Raw genomic sequence first — 25,717 nt, 5'->3', positions numbered from 1 at the left:
AATATATATATATATATATATATATATATATATATATTCTTTTTAAATATTTTTTGAATTAGAAACATAGAAGATTCAGCTTTATTAGAAATTTAAGGTGAACTCAATGAACATAGGAAATTCCAAGAAACTTTATGACTCGAATCTTGAACTCTAGAAATAGACTAGGAGTTGCTTTCTAGGTCCACTAACACAATGCGTTAATCGACGAACTACCACCACATACGTTGGCTCATTAAATAACTAAGGGACTTTCCGTTTCGAAGTTGGCTCCGTTGTTGTTTCAGGCAAGTCACCGGTGCTCGCTGGTAACTAACGATAGCCGAGCTCTTTGCTTACGAGGAGAGAAAGAGAGAAAGAGAGAGAGAGAGAGAGAGAGAGAGAGAGAGAAAGAGAGAGAAAGAGAATTGGAACGGGTAGAAAGGAACAAAGTGAGAGAGAAAGAGCGTCTCTGTGCGTATGTGTGTGTAGAGAGAGAGAAAGAGAGAGTTTCGAGGAGAGGTAACCGAGTTAGCAGTTAGCAGCGAGAGAACTGGCTAGTTAGAGCATAGCTCACTAGCCAAGTTAACGTGGCTCCGTAGACTATATTGTTTTGGAATGCCAGGAGGATTTAGGCCTAGCCACCTTGGTGTTCACAACTGACTCACACCAGGATCTCTCGTATATGTGTAAAACAGTTTTAGCAGTAAAGCTTGCTACTGAAACGTCTATGTTGTATTTGTATGTGTATGAGATATAGAGAGATGAGAAAGTAGCTTTGCGGCTTTGAACCCACTGTCGAGTAGTGACCACCACGGCAATGGCCACCTGCACTTCACCCCTCATCCTTCCTCTTTCCTCACTTACTTCACTCAGCCACCTACTACTACCTAGCTTAACTTTTAAACGAAATTTCGCGGGCATCTCGTTTCGGAGGATGGCCCTTCCTCTAAAGAGAGGGAGAGAGAGGGAAAGAGAGAGAGAGAGAGAATTTTGTCTAGCTTCAACGTTGTTTTCGATGTTACGAAACTCTTTCGAGGCAATTAAAATGACGAAGAACATATCGAACGTTTATATTATTCTTATTATTTACTTATTTATTATCGGGATTATAAAAAGTTATGTCACATTTAACTATAACGGCAATAAAATTTCTCGCAACGTTTCGAATACGTGTGATACTTTCAGAAAGTGAGGATCGACAGCGAGCATCGAAGTTTCGGACATTGATGTATCAGTAACATGGGAACCAGCGATGTTACCGTGGATCTTACAACGGGTATCGCATGCGTGGAAACGTTGTTACAACGGTTGACACGAGTGACGGCGCCGCATACCAATAAATTCGCCGCTTTTACTTCGAACTCTCAACGGCGTCGTAACGCGTATGTTATGCTCCTGGAAAGGGAGCTCGATCGAATTCGTGTATTATAAACGCGTGTTTACTAAATGCCGTTACAGTGGTATTATGCGTTAGCAAACGTTTCTTCTCGATCGGATTTAAATTTTTATAAGATAAAATCCGTATAATATTATGTTTACCTGTTATGTTCAAAAATTCAAAAAAAAAAAAAAAAAAAAAAAGAAAAGGAAAAAGAAAAAGAAATACTAACAGAAATATCCGCAAAAAATAATTTTATTATTTAAAATATCAATTAACGCGTTACAAACATTTTCCAAAATGATACATGTTTGAACAAATTTAGAAAATAAAAAATAAAAGGAATAATACAAAATATAAAACACATATAGCTCACGTCCGACCATTTTAAGGATACTCTACTAAAATATTAGAACCACATAATGAGATGTTGTTATAAGTTTTTCCGTCGTGATTACTGGTATATCGTAAGCAGTAATTCGAGTCTGAATCTCCAATGGGGTATATTGCTCGAAGGAATGTCCCTGCGGTCTAATGGAGGCATGTCGCGGCATCTATTAGCAAATGGCTCCCAACGGTCAGGGCTTACCCACGTTAACCCCTTGCACACCGCCAACAGAAAGACGATTGATATTACATTAGACCGTCGGAGTCTAATGTAGGCCAGTCGAGTCTCACGTTATTGAATTGCCGAGCGAGCTGGTGCGCGCGCGCACGCACACACACTCACGCACGCACACACACACACACACACGCACACGGTCTGGCTCTCTCACCAGAAACTCGGCACAGTTGCGGTAATTTGTCACCGTAAATCTGTTCAGCCTGTAACGTATAGCTGAGTAATACGTGTGGACGTGAACCGCGTGTATTACGTGCCACTAACTTGAACTACCACTACTGCTACTGTTATTAAGCCGTGTTAAAAAAAAATTTGTTTAGTATGTACAATGAATGTCTCGAGAATTTATAAAAATAAAATAAAGTTCAGTTTTCTTTAGAAATTATGAAGAAATATGTATGATTTAGTTAAACCGACAAGGATTACCGATAACGTTGCCTTTTAATATACAATGAAATTTTTTTAATGGCAGAAATAGTCCTGAGAGAAGATTTTTTCCTTTTGATATATTATGTGAAGAGTCCTATTCGGTTTTTTTACGTTATTATAAAGTCACGTTAGTTAATCGGTTTCTTAGACTATTTCTTTTACGATCCTGGCAAAAGATTTTCAACTTCGTTCTTCTTTCGAGCGACGACGAATCTCATTTTCTTGGGGTAAGAGTTAGCGAACGAGGAAGAAGAAGAAGAAGAAGAAGAAGAAAACTCGGTTATCAATTTTGAACAAGGCGAAACGTTTTAACCGGCCAGGGTATTCGACAAAAATGTTGAGAAGCAAGCGTGGAATGGGATGTGCCTGGATTAGTGCCAGGCTCGATCCAAGTAGGAATAATTTTAAGTACCACTCGGAAACTATGCCAATAGTCCGTGTTCGCCATTATCGTTACTGGTGTTCCTTATTCCGGTTTCTCTATTCTAACAGAGAATCTATGAAGATTTTATTGCTCTATAGAAATTTTTCTTCCCTCTTACAGACTCCACTGACATACTTTTGAAAAGTCAAACGATTAGTCTCTATGGATATTGTTTCTTTTTTATTTTTCTTCGTCATCTAATTGTTGTTTCGTGGTTACATCTAATGATGAAAGTCCAGTTATAGAAAGAAAAGAGAGAGAGAGAGAGAGAGAGAGAGAGAGAGAGAGTGAGAGGGAGGGAGGGAGGTAGAGAAGAGAAGGTAGGCATGAAAATGGCGGACTATCACATGAAATAATTCGTATTTACATGAATATGTATTCCCTGACGTGGAGGAGGCGTTAGAGCATCAAATCGAATTAACGGGGCGATCCGCTAACCGCATCAAGTCACTGTCGGCCACCTTGCACTCCCTTGCAATGTCTGACTAACCCTTCCTACCAACTACTACAACCATCACCATCTCCATTGCTACTACCACCCATCGATGAAGGTGGTATCACCCGTTTGAATCAAATGTCAGTGATGTGCCGCAACGTACGATCCGTAATTGGCTTCCACGGTTCTCTCCTACCTATCTATCCTACCTATGTACCTTCCTTCCTATCTACCTTTCTACCCGTCGTCTCCATGCTTCTTGATGTTTCTGATTAAATTTTGCGAAACGAATCTCTCCACGATCCGTGTTTCGACACATTTCGACTTTTGCACCAACGTAAATTTAACGATACACATCACGTCCTTTAACGTCCTTTATATTCATTCGACCACAAAATTATTAAGATTAGAAATTTGCATTATAAATCATAATAGAAATTCTCTCGATCAGTTATTAAATAGTTATTATATATACGAAAAGACGATATTTCAAGTCTTTGAACATCATTTCTACAAAGAGAATTAGGTTGTAATTGTCGGTAGGATGTAATTTAGCAGAACTCAATGATCTATCGGCGTTCTAACGCGAATAATACACCCTTCGCGCTTAATGAGAAATTTATATAGTTCGATTGTATACACATAACAGGAATATGACGATATAATGCTTAATTGATACTTCGCGTACAGATTGACGAAGCTTTCAACTGCAATAGAATCTCATTACCTCGTTTCCACGTAATTCAATATCGGTTATATACCAATCTATAGAATATTATACATGAACTATGATGCCGGATATTAACGATTATACGATATATATCAGTATCATATTTAAAAATAATTAAAATGACCATATCGTCACCCATTCAACTTTTCTATATATTTACATTTTATTGTATTATCAAAATAAAGAAACTAATGTTATCTTGGAAAATTCATATACACGACATGTTCATTTAAATATTTTCAACGTCAATAACTCGAAAAAGTAAAGAAAGTCATATAAAAAAGTGGATATCATCTAATAACAAAAAAAAAAAAAAAATTAAAGAAGTTTTGTTCTCACATTTTGAAAGTGACGAAATTGACAAAAATTTTTATTTTATTAGATTTATACACAAGATTTTTCTTCTTTCTCGTAAAATAAAAATCTGTAAAGGAAAATATAGGTTTTCGTTAAAAAAGCAAAAAAAAAAGAAGGAAAGTTAACCTTCAAATAACTTCAAAACTGTCCAACAAGTAAAAAATACACAGGTTTTTTATACTTTCCTCTTGAAACTGTGAAACTTTTGTATTCAATATTTTTCCCGATTTGAGATTTTTACATTGGAAGTTTTCAAATGAACACGCCGTTTATATATGCATGTGCATATATATAGATCATCGAGAAATATTTTTTCTAATTTCTTCCTCCTTGCAAAAGATTTCACGGAAAAAAAAGAAGATATATATATAAAATGAATTTATACGCGTCGTATATAAGTGAATGATTCTCGAATGGTTCTAGCAATCCAAAGGAATTCGTTACGATTGGCTCCCGATAATCGACTCTCGAAAGAGAAATGGATAAAAATAATGGATCGTTCGTTGACTCTCCAACGATGAAGCTCACGATAAACTAGTAGAAATTGTCCTCGGAGTGTCCGTAGATAGGTTATCGATTTTCTAATTGAGCGTTACAGGTGTTTGCAGAGTCCAAGAGGCTATGTGGCGAGTGGGCGGGTGGGTTAGTGGGTTGGTACAGGTAGGGGAAAGAGATGGAGAGAATAGTTCAATAACTAGAACGAATGTACGTATGTATTTCGAGAGTAAAGTTGTCCGAGAAACGCGATGGTCCCGGCTGCACCTGACAGAAACGCATTGCGCATTTCACAGTTCGCTTTAATTAAGCAATTATTACTGCTTATTGCAGTAGATATCGACCTTGCGCTTTTGTACCATCCCCGTCGCAATTCATTTTGGCTCCTGGTTAATATGAACGTGCTAGAAGGAAATATTTGATAATCGTTTCATGGTCATAACACGTAAAATCCGAGTCACGATCATTCGTCATTTTTCATCTTCATTATCGTCTCGACTACATGGATGCATTAACGGTTAAGCATTTGACGATCGTTTTTAAAAGAATTCTGATTTTGCATGACGTATTCACAACAAGCATAGCAATATTAGCAACATTTTACATTCTCATCACGATATATTTCCACAATCTCTCATCAGATTCATATCGATCATATCTAGCACGTACGCACTTTATCAAAATTTTCACTCGCACTAATGCACTTTTGTCTCTCTGCACGTTCACCTCTGGATCTGCACAGGTCTCTCCAGGCCTATTTACTTCACAGGTATGTAAATTCCAATTGGTGATGTGTGCATACATCATGTTATATAATTTTTCTTCTATTGTGTTCTTTTTAATTTGTCTTTCATCATTGTCTTTGTCGGGCATTTATAAAAAATTGCACAAACTATCTTTAAAGAGAAAATTATTCGATATATGTGTTTATGTGTATGTTGTATGTGTGTGCGTGCATGTGTGGGTGCATGTGTGTGCGTGTGCGTGTGCGTGTGTGTGTTGTTTTTTCTTGTCTTCCATTTCCGTCAGATAATGAATCACGCGTTAAAAAACGTTTATTATGTTTGTAATTTATATAGTTATATATTTAATACATTATCTTTATGTAATTTTACACAAAAAGAAAAAGAAAAAGTGAGAGAGAGAGAGAGAGAGAGAGAGAGAGAGAGACAGAGAGAGAGAAAGAGAGAGATATACCAAAATTGAATATTCATTAACAAGTCGTATCCAGTAACCAGTATTAAAAACCATATCGAAATTTCATCCGATAAAATATCAACGATTTTCCATGTCATTTCTCTTTTAATCGAACATAATCAAGTATAATAATAATAATAATAATAACAACAAAAATAACAACAACAATAACAACAACAATAACAACAATAATAATAATAATGATAATAAAAATAATAATAATATTAGTAATAATAATAATATTTGGAACTTACACTTAAATATTACTTCCTCCCGGAAAATCTACCATATTACAAACATCACCCAGAAATAGTGCTGAAAAACTCAAATATAAAACTATACTGGGATATAACAATATGCATTAAGAATAGAACGTACCAGAACAGATGTAAAATTAATAATAAATAAAAAAAAAAATAAATAAAAAATTGTCTATTTAATAATGAAGTAAAGAATTATACCGAAGAAGAAATGAAAAATCTTGATTTTATTCTCATACAATAATATGTCGGATTATGCATGCGCATTACGTCAATCCCATGTCTCTCTAGCTTTCTTGAATAATTTTCTTAGAAATTACAATGCTCACGTAAGTTATAACCGTAATGGATTTTAATCCGCAAGACCCGGCACCGAAATTCCATTATCCGGCATCAGAGTTACCGCAAGCAAGTTACATAGCTTCGCGAAAGCGCGATAGACCACTGTATTGCAGTTAACCTTGATTTACAATAATGCGCTCTGTAACATTAACAACCTCTAATGGTTACGTATTGCTTCAATTGTATACATATAGATATACGTATATATATATACATATATATATACATATATATATACATATATATATATATATATACATATAGATATACGTATATATATATATATATATATATATATATATATATATACGTATATCTATATGTATATATATATATATACATATACATGTACGTATATTGTGACTATAGATATATACATACATATATGTATTCATTATGGTATCATCTTATGGCTCCCCATATCTGCTGTTACAACTAATTTTTCGCTTCTCTTCTACCTGTAAGAAAATTTGTACTCGAGATTTTTAATATTCATATTTTTTCTTTATTTTTTCTTTTGTTTATATTTACCTAAAAGAGAAATTGTAGGCACGTGAAGAAGAGGCATAATTCGTTCCGAATTTTTCGCATTCTTTCGTTTATAAAGAAAAACGTTTTCCACGATATAGCAAAGAACTCGTCCGACGAAATACTTTCGTTGTCTTTAAACGCGCGCGAATGCGAGCGGACCGCTCCGGTTCTTTTGCGCTCTTTGCGTTTATGTAACTTTAATTATTCGTCGGAAGGAGTTCCTTACGAGTTTGAACAACTTTGTAAGTAACTCGACTACGGAAAGCCCCGAGGGCCAGCAAGGTACGGAGGTGAGAGAGAAAGAGGAAGAGAGAAAGAAAGAAAGAGAGAGAGAAAGAGAGAAAGAGAAGGAGAGAAAGAAAGAAATAAAGAGAGAGAGAGAAAGAGAGAGAGAGAGAAAGGGACAAAAAGAGGGAGAAAGAAAAAGAGAAAGAACAGGGGGCCGTTCAGAATTGGAAAATTTTTAGTATTCCGTTAGAAAACTTTTTAAACGTTCTAATTTGTTTATACGCGAAGCTCGGTAAATGAAAAAAGACGCGGTCACGTTTTTATTACGTTCGCAAACTCCCTTAACGAGGTATAATAATTATATAGTTATATAGCGTGGTGTATCTATTTTTTCTTTACTAAATATTATTTTGTATTATATCTCCTATGGGTCATTTATTTTTCTTATTTTCCTTTTTTATCATAACAGATTCCTATTGAAAGGAACGAAAGGATATAGAAATTATATCTTATATTTTTAGTTGTAAATATTTGTCTAAAATGAAAAAAAAATGAAAAAAAAAAAAAATAAGAAAAGAAAAAAGAAATCGATAGTAAAAAATAGTTGATAACATTACCGTGTTTCATACCAAAGCCATCTTATGCGAAAGTATTTGATACAACGAGAATAGTTCGCTTTAATTATAAATAGATCCTTAATTATTCGCTGACTCGCTAGTTCTATAGAGCGAATCGATATTACTACTTGCGTCATGAGATGTAGCGATAAAACGGGATTAACATAGGTGTGTGTACACGCGAAAGTACCACCCCCTCTAGTATTTTCATCTTGCATTGTTCGTGAGGATTGTTGCTTTCTCACGTTAGAACATATTGTGCGTCATGCTAACGTCATAAGTACATAAATACGTGTAAATATATATATATATATATATATATATATATATATATACATATATATGTATGTACGATTTTACTTCACGTTATTTTCGGATAATAGCAGCCTCGCTCTAAAACGAGAGGGAGATCGATGCTCCAATTAGACTATTTCCTAATTACAAAAGCGCTCGCTCGCGCATTCTTCATGCTCTCTCGCACTTCTAATAACGTCTAATCGATCTCTCTCCGTTATGCTTCGAACTACATAAAGCAGCAATAATTGCGAAGGTCTCGATTGTCGACGTCTCGTTTAATTATTCTGGATTAGTGGACATTGCGAACGTGAAAATGCGAGCGAATGTATAAGCAGGATAGTGAGAGAGAGAGAGAGAGAGAGAGAGAGAGAGAGAGAGAGGGAGGAAGGGGAGAGAGGGGAGGGAGAGAGCAACGATAAATGTGAAATTTTATTACCTGCATGTCAATGTTTTATTGCAAATTTACTGATTCTCCATCGTACAATGAGAACACATATTATTATAACGAATCGAATGAACGTTCCCTAATTCTCCCTTCGTTATTAACAAACGAAATTATTTCCAATAACTAGAATGATAATTCTTTTCAGACACTGGAAGAGATTCTCCTCCGGAACCAGCACCACCGGAAGTACCACCTCGTGGCCCATCTTTACACGCAACGCACACCCTACGTAATCAACAAACTCGAAATGGATGTCCTCCAAATGCTACTGGAAATTTCACCGTACCAACGGATCAGATACCATCGGAAACCTATTCTGGTGAGTTTTTATAATAATTATTTTACATAACACGTTCTAATCTTGAATTCGAAATGAATTATAGTTTATTCCTATGTTAACCATTGAATATTTATTGAAATACTTTAAACAAAAAGATAACAATAGAATGTTAACGTTAGAAAACGACGTTTGGCTTTCGGGCTAACAAACGTTTAATTTGTTCACAACGTATCAGCTGCGTTTTCTCGCGTGTGGGTTATCCAAGTGCTGAACCTGCGTTCTCTCTTGGTGCCACGTAACGCGGGGAATCTGTTTAAACTAATGGATAGTGGAGCAGGGGTTATGCATTAACGCCCCCGTAAATTCATTGCAAATATACTCGGCGTATATTCGTTTCTCTATATTTCTAGGTACATATACCGTTGGAGTATCGCGACGCCGACTAAACAGTCGTTTGTACGCTCCCACAACGCTCTTCCCGAGCATTTGATGTGCTCGCGCGCACGATTTACATAGTACATTCGATTCGCGTTTAACTGCTGTCGTAAACACTTCTACGATAATAGGGAGCGAGGGTATTAACAAGTGCGGTTATCGGTTCGCGTTATTTCACCACCCTCCTACTTCTCCCACTCCCTTATAGAATACAGTACAGTAGTAATAGTAGTGGTAGTAGTAGTAGTAGTAGTGGTAGTAGTAGTAGTAGTAGTAGTAGTAGTGGTAGTGGTAGTGGTAGTAGTAGTGGTAGAAATAGTAGTAGTGGTAGTAGTAGTAATAATAGTTGTAGGGACAACCTTGATTTCGATTTCTTTTCACTCTCCTTTTTACCGTACTTCCGCGAATTTCGTAAAATTCCGAAAGGGAAAATTAAAGAAATTAAAAAATGGGGCGAAAACAGAAGAAAAAAAAAAAGGAAACGAGATATTTGTCGCTTCATTCCATCGGAACGAGTAAATGCTAGATTTTCGATGGGGATGAAAAGAGGAAAGGAAAATAAAAATTTTAAATAAAAGAAAAAGAAACGATAAAGGGAAAAAAGAGGAATCGAAAAGAGATTGGAGTTTCTCCATGTAAAAATATTTACCAAGGTAACGTCTGAAAAACAACCCAAGAAAAAAGAAAAAAGAACAAAAAAAAAAAAAAAAGTAAAAGAAAAAACAGAAAAAAGGTCATAACTTTTTATCCTTTGCTTCTCCAACCCCGAGAGTTAATCGGATCACAAGTCGGAAATTTTTCTATCGATCGATCGCCACTGCTCGAGGAAAAATATCGTTACGGTGGCTTTTCGGCTATGGCACGAATCGATTCGCGTTCACACTTTCAAATGTGTTTGTTGCGTGGGTGTGTTGTGTCTGCTATACGTTATTTGAAATAAACGCGCTGGTCGGGATTTTGTCTAGAATAAAAATCGGTCTTTCCGTCCTCTGTAATATCGAATGCATTGCATTTCCGTCCAGGATCATCCGAATTTTATGGGACACATTGCATGGCTATATCGGCCGTGCATGCTTCACTCTGCTTACATGTGAATTTATTGTAATGCATTCTCGATAAGCCGTATTGTTTTACGAAGCGCAAAGTTTCATTGAATGCAATGTTGTTGGTGTGCACTCTTTTTATCGCTCAACTAGTAGCCTCCACCCTCTGCGTATTGTGTGTTTTTATCGTATAATAAAAAAGAGGCCTACGGTCAACTTCGTTTCGAATTTTTCATTATTTTTATTGTATTTTTTATTTTCTTTTTTTTTTTTTTTGCACTTCACATGTGATCAATTCTATCGTTGAAAATGATGCTTTGATATACGTGAATAAAAAACTGTACGAAAGTAAAATAAAGAAGTAATTCTTGTGTTTCTCTTCTGTTTTCTTCTTGTTTTTTTTTTCTTTTTAAACGAAGCTATGAGAAATGTTAGTGTGATCGTCATATCGTTTAATAAAATCGTTCTATTCCTACGTACGTATTTATGTGAATGTGTGCATGTATGTACATATATCAAAGTTATTACTCTGCATTGCCGAACGTCGTTTGTCGGAAGATATTTTCAATCGAACGCGAGGATAATCCTCAGATGAAGTTTTCTCTTTCTTTTCTCTCTCTCTCTCTCTCTCTCTCTCTCTCTCTTTCTTATCATGTAGATTAATCTTATGCGGAACTTTTATTATTATTATTTTTTTTATTATTATTATTAATAATATCATTATTATTGTTGTTGTCGTTCTAATTATTATTATTCTTATATAGATGCTAATAACAAATATTTATATCAATATTAAACGTTTTGTATAACGTTTTAGCGAAAGATGGTTTAGCATTCTTTTTCTTCTTTTTTTTTTTTTTATTACAGTAAAAATAAAATCCTTAAATTAAGAGAAATGATTGTTAATACTTAATTATCCGTCACTTAATTGTTATCTCTAATGGAATTTTAAAGTAATAAAGAAAAAAGAAATAGTCACTTACGTTGCAAAATAATGATAATTCAAAATTAATAACAATTAATAATAACTCACGCCTACACATTTACGTGCGATCGATTAATGAAACGTTCGCTAAAGTTCTTATTAATAATCATAAAATGAACCGTTGGTGATTACAAAAAAGTTTGTTTCGATAAGTGGCTAAGATAAATGTAATTCGACAATGTCGAATTTCTTTCGAAATCGTTTTTATAAAAGAGTAACTTTCATTGACGTTGGTAAATTTTTTTTTTTTCTTTTTTTTTGATAATAGAAACAAAAAACTGTAAGATAAATTGATTATGATTCACTATCAATTCACAAATTTATATCAATTATTATATATCTCATACCTGTGATATTATTATATTTGCGATATCTTTGGATTTTTTATTTCTCATTGATATATATACACAAAGTTGAAACGACATCGATTGAATGTTAAAAAGAAAGTCATAAAGAACGATTCCCTAAGAATATTCGCAACGGAAAGAAAAAGAAAGAGAGAGAGAGAGAGAGAGAGAGAGAGAGAGAAAGAGGAAGTCGAGAGAAGTTTTATTACGTCGAAAGGGAATCGGAGTAGATGGAATCGGCGTAGTAACTCGATTTCGCATAAATTCCCATCGTCGTCGTCGTCCTCGTCGTCGTCCTCGTCGTCGTAGTAGTCGTCGTTGTCGGTGAAGACGCTTCGTGTCTATAATGGTAGTGGTAAAAGTGGATAGTGGAAGGACGAGATATGAATTTTCGTAAGAGCTCGTATCACTCTCGACGTTTGTTACTCGTAGAGTCGAGTACGCGGGCATAGCATAAACCGCAATTTTTCGAACAACAACGGTTATGAGAGAAAAGAGAATCTTATATGTATGTGTGTGAGTATGTATATAGATAATATTGTGCTCCTTGGTTTAGCTGAAACGATCACTTTGCTAGAAAAGAGAAAGGAATTGATTGCTCACTCGGGAGAATCTCTCACGTAGAAAAGGTTATTATCATCTAGGGTGCTTAAATTTAAGGTATCTTTGCGTATCTCCGAAATTAGAACAAACTGTTTTTGTCCCTTGTGGAAACTACTGAGGGGTGTGTTCGATAAGAAGATTATAAGAAAAATTTTCTACCAGCATAGTATGATTATCATAAAATTACGTATACTTCGTTCGAACTAAATGATATTTTTTTAAACGATCACTCCATCGATAAAATAGAACGTAACTTAATCGTGCTTCTTTTCTTTTTCTTTTTTTTTTTTTTCTTTTATACGAATAAATCAAAATTACGATAGATTCTCAATAATATGTACACTTGAAGAAAAATGTCCATAAGAAAGCATTTGCTTTAATTAGGTAAAATAGTCCAAGGATAGTGATTATATAGATGGTGAGTAAGGTGAGTCGCTTAATGACACCCTATAACTCCGGTGTAAGTTCAAGTGGTCGTCCGTAGTTCTGGCAAAGTTCGCGAAGAGAGCACGCGAATATTCACCGTCCGTGTTTCGCTCATCGTGCCTTTACGTTCGACTTTGTGTACGAGTCACTCCTCGAGATAATTGTGAGTATAACTTCGAACGACGCGAAACTTATTCCGTCCACTTCGTTCACAGTGATCCTTAGAACTTATCAATCGTCACGCATTCAAATTAACGAGCAAGACTTTATCGCTTTCATAATAAAGAGTATCAAATTTTCACAATTTTATGTCGAGTCAGGCTCGACAAGTCTCTTCAAATATATATATATATATATATAAATTTATAATGAAAAATCAAAAAATTATAAGAGAAACTTATGGCGTTTATAAATTGAATTTAAAATTGAATTTAAAATGAATCTTGAACTATGTCCGGTATACGGGATATATCAAAAATATAATTTCGATTTGAAAGGGTTCAATTTGGTAAGAAATAGTTTGGAAAGAAAAGTTGTTCCTTCTCTCTGAAACTCGCCCAAGCGTAGAGCGGTGCAAGTTCTTCCACTATCCTGAACAAGGACGAGCCCGAGCCACGTTGGTTGTTTGCACACGCTAGGAGTGGGAAGATGGGAAAGGGACGGAGTTTGAGGGCTAAAGGTGGAGAAGGAGGAGAAAGAGGAAGGAGGGGTCGAAAGGCGGGCAAATGTTTGCCTTCTTCTGGGCTTTCCCGGCTTCACCCGACTAATGTCTCGCCGTTGGCAACGCCCGTTCGCTAAAGCGGACGGAAATTTTATTAGTATAATCGTCGTATTAGACGCGAGCGAGCGAACGAACGAACGAACGAACGAACGAACGAACGAGGGCGCGCGAGCGCACGAGGTCGTTACACTTAAGCGAAAAAGTGTATGAGGATAGCGATCGATCGATCGAAAGAGAGAGTGACCAAAGAAAGAAAGAGAACTTCGATGGATATCTTTGTTTGGTCTCTTGGGTATGAAACGGAGACATCGTCACACTAATATTCGATAATGGTTCGACGATTTTATCGAATAGGGCAAATGGAATAAAAATTGTTCGTCCTTGTTATCTCCAAAATAATAGAAATAATATTAAATATAAAATCATTATTATACATTTTAGAACAATCTATAGAATAAAAATAAATTTTTTCTCTTATTTATTTAATATAAAGTTTAGATACTTCATCTCTTATTAATTAATATAATTGATAACAAGATAAATAAAATAATATAATTGGGTAATATGAAATTTCAATCATTACTCGACTAGTCATTACAAAGCTTTAATGTGGAACAACGATATCGTGAAATTCCAGATAGTAACAAATCCAAAAGATAAATATCGGTGATAGTTCGAACTTGGTAATGGCGCAAGATCGTATTTCTTCGTGGTTGGTGGGCGTTCATCGTAACCCATATTAATTACTGGCTTGCTAATTGCTACTTATTAGAGAGTAAGCCGGATACGGTTCGACACACCATATATTGAACTCTGTACTCTGTATTTTCTCTCTCTCTCTCTCTCTCTCTCTTTCTCCCTCTCTTTCTCTCTCTTTCTCTCTCTTCCGTATTTGCCTCGTTCTTGCTTGCTTCTAATCTCATAGCATTGCCGATTAAATCTTCTCCTGTGTTGAGTATCGAAGGAGGAGAAGAGAGAGGTAGTCTCCTCAACGACGACGATGACGACAGTCGAATAGAACCGTAGGTACCTACTACTTGCTTTTGCCAGTAGCACTTTCTACTCAGTTAGAAACTTGGCATGGTTCGAAAGTCGATAAACTCGAAACACTTTACTCTCTTTCTTTAAATGTTAAGTGATTTTCTAACGACGTTGATCCGTTACTTTTTTCAATCTCTTTGATTAGCCGATAAAGAAAGAAAAAACTTTATATAAGTTCTAACGATTTTATTAATAAACCGATAATGATTATTAAAATAAATGAAATAAGAAAAGAAATTTTTCACGTTGACACTTTTTAACAAATCCTTTTTCCCCCTTTAAAATTAACATTTGAATTCTTTTTCAGAAGTAAAAGAGACTGAGATCCTTCGAAAGTGACGATGTTAGGAAGAGCGAAAGGTCAAAACGCGTTTCGAGCAAAGTGTTTCGCGTCAAACGGTATCGCCCGGAATATTCATGAACGAATACGATGGGCACTGATAGTCGTTCGTAAAGTAAAACGTAACTCTATCGTCATGGAGATTTTCTTGCATATTCATCCTCCTGGAGCGCCGTTTACATATCGTCGTCTAGGTTACAGTAGTACGAGTCAATTATTCCTCTCTCTCTCTCTCTCTCTGTCTCTCCCTCTCGTCCTACGTAGATAGTATAATATATCTATCCTTCTCGTTTTCATTCTCTATGACGATGTCGATGCTCGGTGTTATCGAGAAAGCGACATGTTAACGTTCTTCCTCCAGAATTTAATAAGCCACAATTCGAACGATTTCCAAAGTTGTTCGCTTTACTACACAACGTTATCGTCTTCGTATTTAAAGTTCATCGTTTCACGATATAGGGGAAGTTAGCAAATGCTAATTATTGCTTTAGATTGAAGGGATAATAATAATTATTATAAGGAACTGAAATTCTCTCAATATAAAAATAATACATACTGAATACTAGAGAGAGAGAGAGAGAGAGAGAGAGAGAGGGAGAGAAAATTGTGAATATAAATCATATCTCCTCACTTTCTCTTTCTTTCTGTTAAAACAATGAAAATCAAATATCTTGAAACAATCTTTTCTCTTTCTCTTTCTTTTTGTTATAACAATGAAAATCAAATATCTTAAAACTATCATGTTTCAAGGAGAACAAAGTTATTTCATTCTATTCATCGCATTGGCTCTCATCCTCAGTTACGTTATCTGTCGCTTTTATTCGTACCAACTACGAAACAGCCTAAATGATTTTCGTTGGATTAACGTTGATGCAATTAGCCGATCTAATATCAATTTTGACCTCTATACAATCTCTCTCTCTCTCTCTCTCTCTCTCTTTCTCTTTCTCTTTCGTTCTCAAGATCACAGTTTAAGCGTAGGGTCGTAACTGGGTTCATTCTTATAGGTTGCCTTTATTCCGCTCGATTTATGTCGAGCCTAAGGGAAGCAAAATGAAGAAGTGCAAACGGTATTACGATTAAATATAAATTAATTAATGGCATTGGCATTAGTCGCAGAAAATGATTCCGACGTCGATATATATGTATACGTAAAAAAAAAAAAATAAACGAGTAAAGAAATGAAAAAAAAAAAACGAAAAAAGACACAGACTCATATGTAAAGGAAAAAGGATAGACAAACAGAAAGTGAGAAAGAGAAAAGTTGGATCATCGAACGTGTTTCCGTTTCGCAGGATCACGCACGATCTGTTTACGTGAGTCCGTTAAAATGGAAAAACGAGGCGCGTGCTGCTATCGATTACAAATTACTCCGTGCGAATTTACAGCGCGACCATCCGTGGGGAAGCCCGCCGGCCGTTTTTATTATTTAACTGCGATGAACGTAACGCGGCAGAAGTCATCGACCGTCCGATTTTCCGTCTGTCTGCAAAGCGAAAGCGGAAGAGAGAGAGAGAGAGAGAGAGAGAGAGAGAGAGAGAGAGAGAGAAAGAGAGAGAACGAGCAATTGGGGATGGGATCAAAAATGTCAGCATCGTCGTTACTCGATCGCTCGTTATCGCGATTATTGTGCGTTTTAGGGGGAGGACGAACAAACGTGCCCGGGAGCGGTCAACAGGGATTGAAAGAGGAATAGGGGAGTGAGAAGGATAGAGGGAGGATGAGCGTCACGACGCGGTACCGTGTCGATGGCGGACACTTTGATTTTGCTTTTATAAACTAACCGACGAATATCGGGAACGCAAATAAACACAAGGTTCCCACACACACATTTCTCGCAAAAGCCACTTCATATTTTTGAGCAAACGAATAAACTTCCACAGCTTCCAACAGCTTGCTTTGCATTAAACTGGCTAATCCTCCAACGGGATATATCCTCCAACGAATGGCTCCGAGCTAATTTCTAATACTACTTACCTCTGATTATTCCGGTTTATACTATTTTCTTCTACATTCTCCTTTAAACGAAAATATTTTCGTGAACTATGCATTCTAGTTCGAAATATTAAGAGGTAATTTATGATAAGGATTGTGAATGGTAGCTTTTCTTTCTCTTTATGTATTTACATCCTTTGTTTATTATTATCTTAATAAGAGTTATAGCGTAGAATAAGTACTGGATTCTCAGGAAATAGATAGGAGTGCATCCAATTCGATTCATCGATTAGCCATTAGCACGTAAAGGGAAGCTACCTCAGCAGCAACAACTACTCATGGTTTTCTTTCTACAAAAATGATTTCAAAACCTTTTATGCTCTACCAAGTGGCTAATCGGAGTCGGCCGGATAGCTCGCTAATTACCACCATCGTGATTCGCTAGCTAATCGTTTTTTAATCAACCGAGTAGTCGATAGATACTCGAGAATATCCTTTCATGTTCTCATAGAAATTTCTTCATATCTTTCTTTTTCTCTCTCTTTCTCTTTTTCGATTTTGTAATCAGCAAGAAGAAAAGTAATAAAGACTGGTGAGTAACTATAAGTGACTGGTATTAAGAATTCTGCTCAGTATTTGTACAGTGTGCTGCGATAAGAGAAGCGCATATCAGAAATAATTCTCGGTAGGCTTAAGCAAGATTCTCTTTCTCCCTCCTTCTCTCTTTTACTCTGTTTTGCGTGATGTGCCGCTTCCTATAAATTCTGAACTCCGTTGCCCTTGCTCTACCCTTCCTCTCAACCTCCACCATTGTGGTACCAACCAGCATAATTCAAACTGTCCTCGTAGTGCCGAGCAAGGCTTGGATTTAGCGCGAGATCTTATCATCGAGACAACAATAGCACTGCCTCGTTCTCTCTTTCTCTCTTTCTCTTGCCCCTTCTCTTCTTCGTCGACATTCGAAATACTTATCGTGGTCGACGGCCGACTTGTAGCGGCGTGCCAACCATGAAAATTTATAAGATGTTCACCAAAGTATACCCAGCTAGTTACTTGTGCCAGGTGTCACGAAGTCGCGCCGATTGCCGAACGAGGCAAAGATTCCATGCGGCATTTTCAATGACTTGTTTGGATCTTGATGTAAGTACATTCAGAAGTATCTCATATAATTTCTTTTTAAAAGTTTACTTGTTACGATTTCTTAAGACAAAAATATTATAATATTAAATGCACATTCATGTAATTATATACAACATACTGAGATTTAATTTAATATTCGAATTAAATTTCATAAAAATATGTAACGTAGGGGTATATGCGTCGAATATTTATTATAAATTTCATTTTCCGCGAATCCACGAAAATAAAAATGCATATAAAATATCTCTATTTGCATCGTTCGATATGAGATTCTTGGTCGATGATTCATTCGAATAAATGGATATCGTGAAAATAAAGCCATTAAAACGACGTCGTTTTCGTTGATATTAAACACGAAGGGATACGATCATCTGATGGAAAACTGTACGAAGGGTGGCAAAAATACGACACGACGACGACTGGAAAACTAATAAATGTCGGAGAATGCAAAAAAGTACGAGACACGATTAATATCGAAGAGAGAAAGAGAGAGAGAGAGAGAGAGAGAGAAAGAGAGAGAAAGAGAAAGAGAGAGAAAGAAAGAAAGAAAGTTAATGCACAAAACGCATTACGCGATTATCGAATTCACGCGAGCCAAATCGATAGTCTTAGCTCGTGAAAAAATATTAAAACGTGCTGGTCGAAACTAAGAGAAAAGCAAGAAGAGAAAAAAAGACAGAGCCACTTATCGGTTGAAAGCAATTTTCAGCTTAAATCTTTCCACCGGGTTTCTTTATGGGGCTGATATATTTTTTCCAATAATATCTCTCCATGAGGATGACTAGCTATGGCTTGAACGCGTCTTGCCTACTACAGTAGCGTACCAAAAGGAAAAGAGAGATAAAGATAAAGAATAGTTCGCAATCAAAATCCTGTCAACTTAAGCAAATTTCAGGATCGAAGAAAAAAATGAAAAACGCAATTTAATCTCGTTCAAAAACTACCTTTTTTTTCTCCCTTTTTCTTTCTTTCCTTTTTTTTTTTTTAAATAATTAATCATCCCTAATACACGTAAGAAAAGAAAAATGATCTCTCGTTTACGTATAAGATCACCTAATCGTTCTAAGCGTAGCTGGAAGCTTTTCTACGAACAGTCCCGAGACACAACTTCGCCCAAACGCAATCGTCTTATCTCCATTGTCCCGTGACTTTGGTGTACTTAATAGGACCAACCGAATTCCAGGGACGAACCCTGACGAGGGAGCAATAAGAAGGTGCGAGACATTGCCATTGGGAGGGTAAGAAACTGTTTGTCACGTAATTAATTTGAGATCAGGAAAGCCGAAGGTGGAATTCTGGACAAGAAAAGAGGGAATGGGTGTGATGGAATAAGGCCAGACAAAGACCAACGTTGCTAAGATCACCCACGTAGTACTTGTCCTCAAAATGAGAGAAAAAAAGCCAGAGAGAGAGAGAGAGAGAGAGAGAGAGAGAGAGAGAACTTTAAGAAAAATGAAAAATTGTAAATAAAAAAGAAAGTAATCAAATTATGTTTCTACAAGTTATTATACTTACCTATTTAATTTTTTTTTTTTTCATTTTTCCCTTCTTTTTCATTTTTGCCCTTGTACCTTATTCCAACGTTATTCCATGTTATTCCATATACGATATATTGTATTAAGATGCACGGATCCGTATCTTTCTTTGTTACGTTCTTAGATAAATAATAGTGCTTAAAAGTTTAGTTTGAAAATACGGAGGCGTGGGCATCGCAAAGGATAGCAATTTGCACGCAGCTCGGTAGAGATAAAAAGAGAGAGAAAGAGAAGAGAGAAAAGTTGTGGTCGGAGAATGAGGAAGCGAAAGTAAGTAAAGAAGAAAGAGAAAGAGAGAGTGAGAGAAAGAGAGAAAGAAAGAGAGAGAGAGAGGAGACTACCGTCCGAGGAAACTTGCGACGGGTATTAAGTCGTGCGCGATCCTATTAAACTTCTGTAAATCGAATTTTCCTTCCTTGGAAAAGCAGTGTTTCATGTAAGTGGATTGCGGAACGATTCAATGAGCATTATTATGCGCACCGTAATGCGACGCGAAATAGCGAACGGCAGGAAGCGTCGTTGAAAGGAAAGCGCTCACGATTTATCCCATTTAACCCCCGATTGAAAAGATTTTCCAAGGCCTCCGCGTTATTATTATTCGTTCACAATACCGTCACCATTACTACTACCATCACTGCAAGTAAGCAAGTTGAATTATTTTTAGACTCGATCGAGAGAAACTCCTAAGAAAGTGTGCATTTCATTTCATGCATTTGAGAGACTCATCGTTCAAGTTGAAGTTCAAAACGATGTTTACGTAATGTTTATGATCATTCCCAGTCGGTCAATCGCAAATATATAATGCAATATTCATCTTCGATAAATAGAGAAATTTAGTGATTCAATGCACATACACTTTATATATTATAGAAATTCACATTATATGTTATAGAGATTCACATTATATGTTATAGAAATACATGTTATAGAGATTCCCATTCATTCACATTTTCCTTTCTTTTCCTACTCTACATTGAAAACTAACAGAGTATATGCGTCAATAATTTTAATATATATATATATATCGAAAATATGATCAGTCAATAATATCGATTATCTTATCGCTATGATTATTCATAAAAAATAAAAACTCTGAAGGTAATTCTGATAAATATTGTATATTTATTACGTATAATTACTATTGCAGAATAAATAAATGAATTTTATATTTCATTATTAATTTGTCACGCGTATCTTTAATATAAAATACGTTGACATATTTCACCGTAAAATAGGATAGAAAAATACAAGAACGCAGAAAGGGAAATTCAGTTAAACGGAGAGAAAACTTTCACCATGCGCTATTTCTATCACAACAATACTGTCGAATCTAGGCCACTGACGCAGCAGCACTAGCAACAGCAGCATGACGAGGTCATAATTTAAAATGTGTATGCGGCAGGAAAGGTCTCTTTCGCTACGTCACGCGGTCAATGTGCAACGAGTTACAAAAGTCACGTCAACCAATCCAATTTCGATTGGAGATATCCGCTCTCACTGACGTTCCACATATAGATATGCAGCAACGATTTCCATGGGAGAAAATAAATTCAGTTCTCGCAATATCCTACTGCTTATACTCATACTCCCCATATATGTACATATAACTACGGAATCGTAGACGGTGCTCTGCGAAACACTACGCGGATTCTGTTTGAAAACGTAATATCCACACGGCTCGCGACACTTTACTTTACGTAATGATGTCTCCGTCTCTTCCGTGTTTCATACTTTTCTTTATATACATTACATATAATATACACATACTCATATACATATATATATATATACGTAGGATACGCGATTAATAAACAAATTTTACACAAAGAAATATCTCGTACTTTTAATATTGGAATATATTCATTGGAAAATATTTTATTGTCTTGTCAAAGAAGAGATTCTTTTCCTTATTAATATTATCTTTATGTATGTATATGTATATAGATATATATCGATTAATAAATACGAGCACATTTTATGAACAAATATATAGTTTTTATCGAACGTGAAAAGTATTTTTCCGTCATATTGAAGACAAGGGAGAACATTTCTTTCTTTTTTTTTTTATATTTCGTATTATTATTATCCATTATTATTTCTCCCTCCCTCTCTCTCTCTCTCTCTCTCTCTCTCTCTCTCTCTCTCTCTCCGAAAGATTTCGTCGAATCATAGATATTATCTCGTTTCTTCTTTCTTAGCTTCTTGACGACTCGATAAATATTCAACTGGCAAATAATTGAATCCTTACTGTGAATCCCCTTATAGTTGGTGCTGCTGCTACCGGTCGTTTTCTTCCGCTCGAAGAACTCCATCGGCAGTAGAGCGGTGCTTCTTGCGATACTCTCTTTTGTTTGGGTACCATGGAAATACACTTTCTCGAAATTAGTTGGCCGCCGGAATCACGCAATAAAGTTTCTCTTCCTAAACTACTCGCGGGATAAATTTCGAAGAATAATACAAAGCAAACGATGATTCCCCGTTTCGCTTTTATCGTGGATGATAGTAGTGGTGGTAGTGGTGGTAATGTTGTTGTTACTGCTACTACTGTGCGCTGAGGCGGATAAACATAAACTTACCGAGAGATTTGAACTTTCTCGCTCTTTCTCGATGCTTTTCTAGCTAAGATTTATGCACTCCTTGTTCTTCGTCGTTTATTATTAACCGCGTCAGGGTTGTGTCGATCATCACCGAAGAAAACAAATTTCTAATTTAACTCTGTCTGTTTCTTTTTCTTTCCTCCCTCTCTCTCTCTCTTTCTTTCTCTCCCTCTCTCTTTCTCTTTCTCTTTCTCTTTCGAAAAATCATAATCTTAAATCGTATGAAAGAAATATTAAAAAGAAAGATCTTGATCTAAAATATCGGAACAAGAAGGAAACGATAATTATTGTGTATATACTCATATGGGGAAAAAAAGGAAGAAAAAAAGAAAAGAAAAAAATCAGTTAATTAACTATCAATCTTTTTATATGAAAGATATAAAACTTGTTCAGGTGCAAACGATGAAGCTAATACAATTAGTAACGTGTTCCAGGAAGATTACAGAGGAGTTAACAGGTCCAGTGGTAGGGTGGTGCAGGGTCGGGCGCGTTTTAAATAACGATTAGAATGAACTATTATGCGCTTATCGCGAGCTTACGTAATGTTCCGTTAGTAACGATCATAAGTTGCATGCGGGACCCGTCAGAATCCCAGAGGTGGTGCTGGCGTGACCACATCGCGTATTCAGATAATAGTGACCCGTATGTATGTACTCGTGCGCGTGCGCACTCATACTTATAGAGAGAGAGAGAGAGAGAGAGAGAGAGAGAGAGAGAGAGAGAGAAGAAAAGGGAAAGAAAGAGAGAGAGAGAAAGAGAGAGACAGGGAGTATAATGTGCCCATGCGCAATTAAGGGCTACGCGACGATCGGTTCGCTCTCTCTATAATATTTGCTTTTATATATGTATAGTTAGAAATTTATGTCGACCGTCAAGAAACAAGTATATGGTCGAAAGTATATGTTATGTTCGTGTAAAAAAAGTTTAAGTTTCAGCGTAGTTAAGTAAATTTCTCGGTCAAGATAATACATTTCTCCCTCTCTCTCTTTCTCTCTCTCTGTCTGTCTGTCTGTCTGTCTGTCTGTCTGTCTCATACATTCTTTTTTTTTAACCGAGTTACGAGTTCATTAATAAATTACTTCGAAGATAACGTCGGGGAATGAAAAGATAATCATGTGCGGATGCTACAAGAAAAAGTCATTAGTAATTAAACGTGTTAATGGAAAAGTAGATACGTGTGCTTGTGTGAAGGAAAAGGGAAAAGGATAAAAAGGGAAAAAAGAAAGAAAAAAAATTGAGAAGAAAATTTCCAATTTTCAATCTTCGAACTTTCCCTTTTTTCGTGCTATAAAAGCATATAGGTGTAGCCTCTATCGACACGACCCTCTCTCCCTTGTCTGCTGCGTATCCCCTGAATTAATATTCGTTGGCTTATTTCATTTCGAGCCGATCAAGGTGTTGCGTTCTTGAAATTCTCAGCAAATTGTCCCCTTCGCGCCCGTTCCGTTTCCTTTTCTCTTTCTCTCCCTTAGTAGAGACCACTCTCCATCTATCTATCTATCTATTCATCTCTCTCTCTCTCTCTCTCTATCTCTCTCTCTGTCTCTCTCTATCTCTATCTCTTCGCCAACATCTCTTCATATTATTTCCGGAGACGGTCCCCCAAGCCGTTATCCACATTCTGGAAAATTCCTATATATCGCACATATAGAAGGGTGACTCTGAGAGAGAAAGAAAGGGAACATTATAGAGGGTGAAAGAGAGAGAGAAAGAGAGAGATGAAAATACATCGATATAATTAGTAGAAATATTCGTGGCATCAGGGGTTTCTCGAAAATAATGGAGACATTACATTGCCCCTGCGAAGTTCGACTTTTCTCTTTCTTACGTGGATAATTTATTTCTCTACTTATAGACACACACGCACACACACACATATGCGTATATACTACGTAAGTATATGTATACCCAGCACATATTTATGTATGGCTATACACATCCATCACATGGAATCTGAGCAGCAGGAAGTTATCCGAGGAATGCGAAGCGTCGTTATATCTTTCGTCGAGAGATTCTCGAGTGAAAGTTCGCGTGCCCGTAACCGTAGGAGACTCGACCGAATCTCTCGTGATTTTGAAGATACGTGCCAAGTTACACTTTGGATAATAACGTTTGGAAGCTTTGGTAATGTTCATCGTTCTTTTGTGATCTTTCCATTATCCTATTTATAATGTTCAATTCAAAGAGAACATTAGGAGGAAGAACAGTATTGAATATTATTGGGCTCCAATCCAAAATCTTTTGGCAACGTTATGATCATTAATACGCACCTTCTTTGATTCTAACGATCGTAGTAATAACGTCGCTGTTTTTAAGAAATTTAGTAATTTCTTCGATATTCCATCGTAACAATCGATGAATTCAGTATTATTGGATATATAGTCTAAAAAGAGAAAAAAAAAAGTAATGTGGAAAATGTAATCGAAGTAAAGAAATAAAGAAATAAGAAAGGAAAGAAAGAAAGAAAGAATGAAAGAAAGAAACGCCGACAACGAGGGAGTTGTACGGTTCTTTTATTTCTCTCAAGGAGGTTGCTTTGGTGAAAGGGTGTTTAAACTTTCATGTTTGGGAAATCGTGCCAGGGCGATTTCAAGTATGCATAGGTTAATCAAAAAGTCGAGAGTATAGTGGATAAGAGAGAAAGAGAAGGAGAGTGGAAGCGGACGATGAAAGGAGAAGGAAAAGGAGAAGGAGAAGGAGGAGGAGAAGGAGACGGAGTAGGAGTAGGAGGAGAAGAGAAGTAGGACTACGATTTTCGATTTTCAAGATGAGGAAAGGGTGGTGGAAGCTGCATGGAGAGGAGCTACTACTCACTAGGGAATACGTGAAAGGTGGTTGCTAGCTACTAAAAGCCTAACGTGGAGTTTCGAATGTGTATATATGTATGTATATGTGATATCACGCCAGGTTTCCTTCGTTAAACCACTATTCGACGAGTTAAAATGTAATGGCAATGTCACGCGTCTTTACCACTCCCGCCACGGCCAAAGCTAAACACAACGACACCGCTGGAATCGAGCTATGCATAGAAAATTATTCCTTACGCCCATCTTGGAATAAGATATCGGTAGTTTTCTGCAAGGCAAGGACCTTCCACTAGCTCCCTTGAGTATCTCTCGCGAAGATTACCGTCGACGTTGCCTCTGGTCATTTTCTCTTTTACTTTCTTCTTCTTATACTTCTTCTTCTTCTTCTTCTTCTTCTTCATCTTCTTCTTCCTCTAGCAACGTTAGTGAAATCATTTTCCCTCTCTCTTTCGTTTCACATTTTACCATTTAATGAATATTTTCAAACGAAGAAATCTCGAAATTCATGAACGTTCTCAGTTCGGTCATGTTAAGCTCCAACAGGGAAATGGTTGGATATTCATGGCTCTCAAGGAAATTCTGTCTTCTTTTCGAAAATTCTCGATTACGGAAATACTCGGAAATGTTTTTACGATTTCACACGACGCTAGAGGTATGATACTTTTGCGTTATTTTATAAAATATCATCTGAATAGATTATTAAACGAAATGG

The 25,717-nt window shown here is 36.3% G+C and overlaps 1 protein-coding gene across 8 annotated transcripts in view; it reads left to right on the top strand.

The window, feature by feature from the left end:
* Nucleotides 1-25,717, top strand: part of LOC124947620 (teneurin-a) — a 487,449-nt gene that overhangs the window by 181,685 nt on the left and 280,047 nt on the right. For 7 of the 8 annotated variants that reach the window (XM_047490033.1, XM_047490032.1, XM_047490028.1 and 4 more), the window contains 2 exons: nt 5,596-5,622; nt 8,916-9,089. In XM_047490033.1, the coding sequence (XP_047345989.1) occupies nt 5,596-5,622; nt 8,916-9,089 (201 nt within the window). The remainder of the gene's footprint in view (nt 1-5,595; nt 5,623-8,915; nt 9,090-25,717) is intronic. The other variant, XM_047490031.1, reaches the window with a different exon arrangement.

The sequence above is a fragment of the Vespa velutina genome, chromosome 3 (assembly GCF_912470025.1).
Source record: "Vespa velutina chromosome 3, iVesVel2.1, whole genome shotgun sequence".
Lineage (NCBI taxonomy): Eukaryota > Metazoa > Arthropoda > Insecta > Hymenoptera > Vespidae > Vespa > Vespa velutina.
This window is presented reverse-complemented; position numbering and strand designations above follow the sequence as displayed.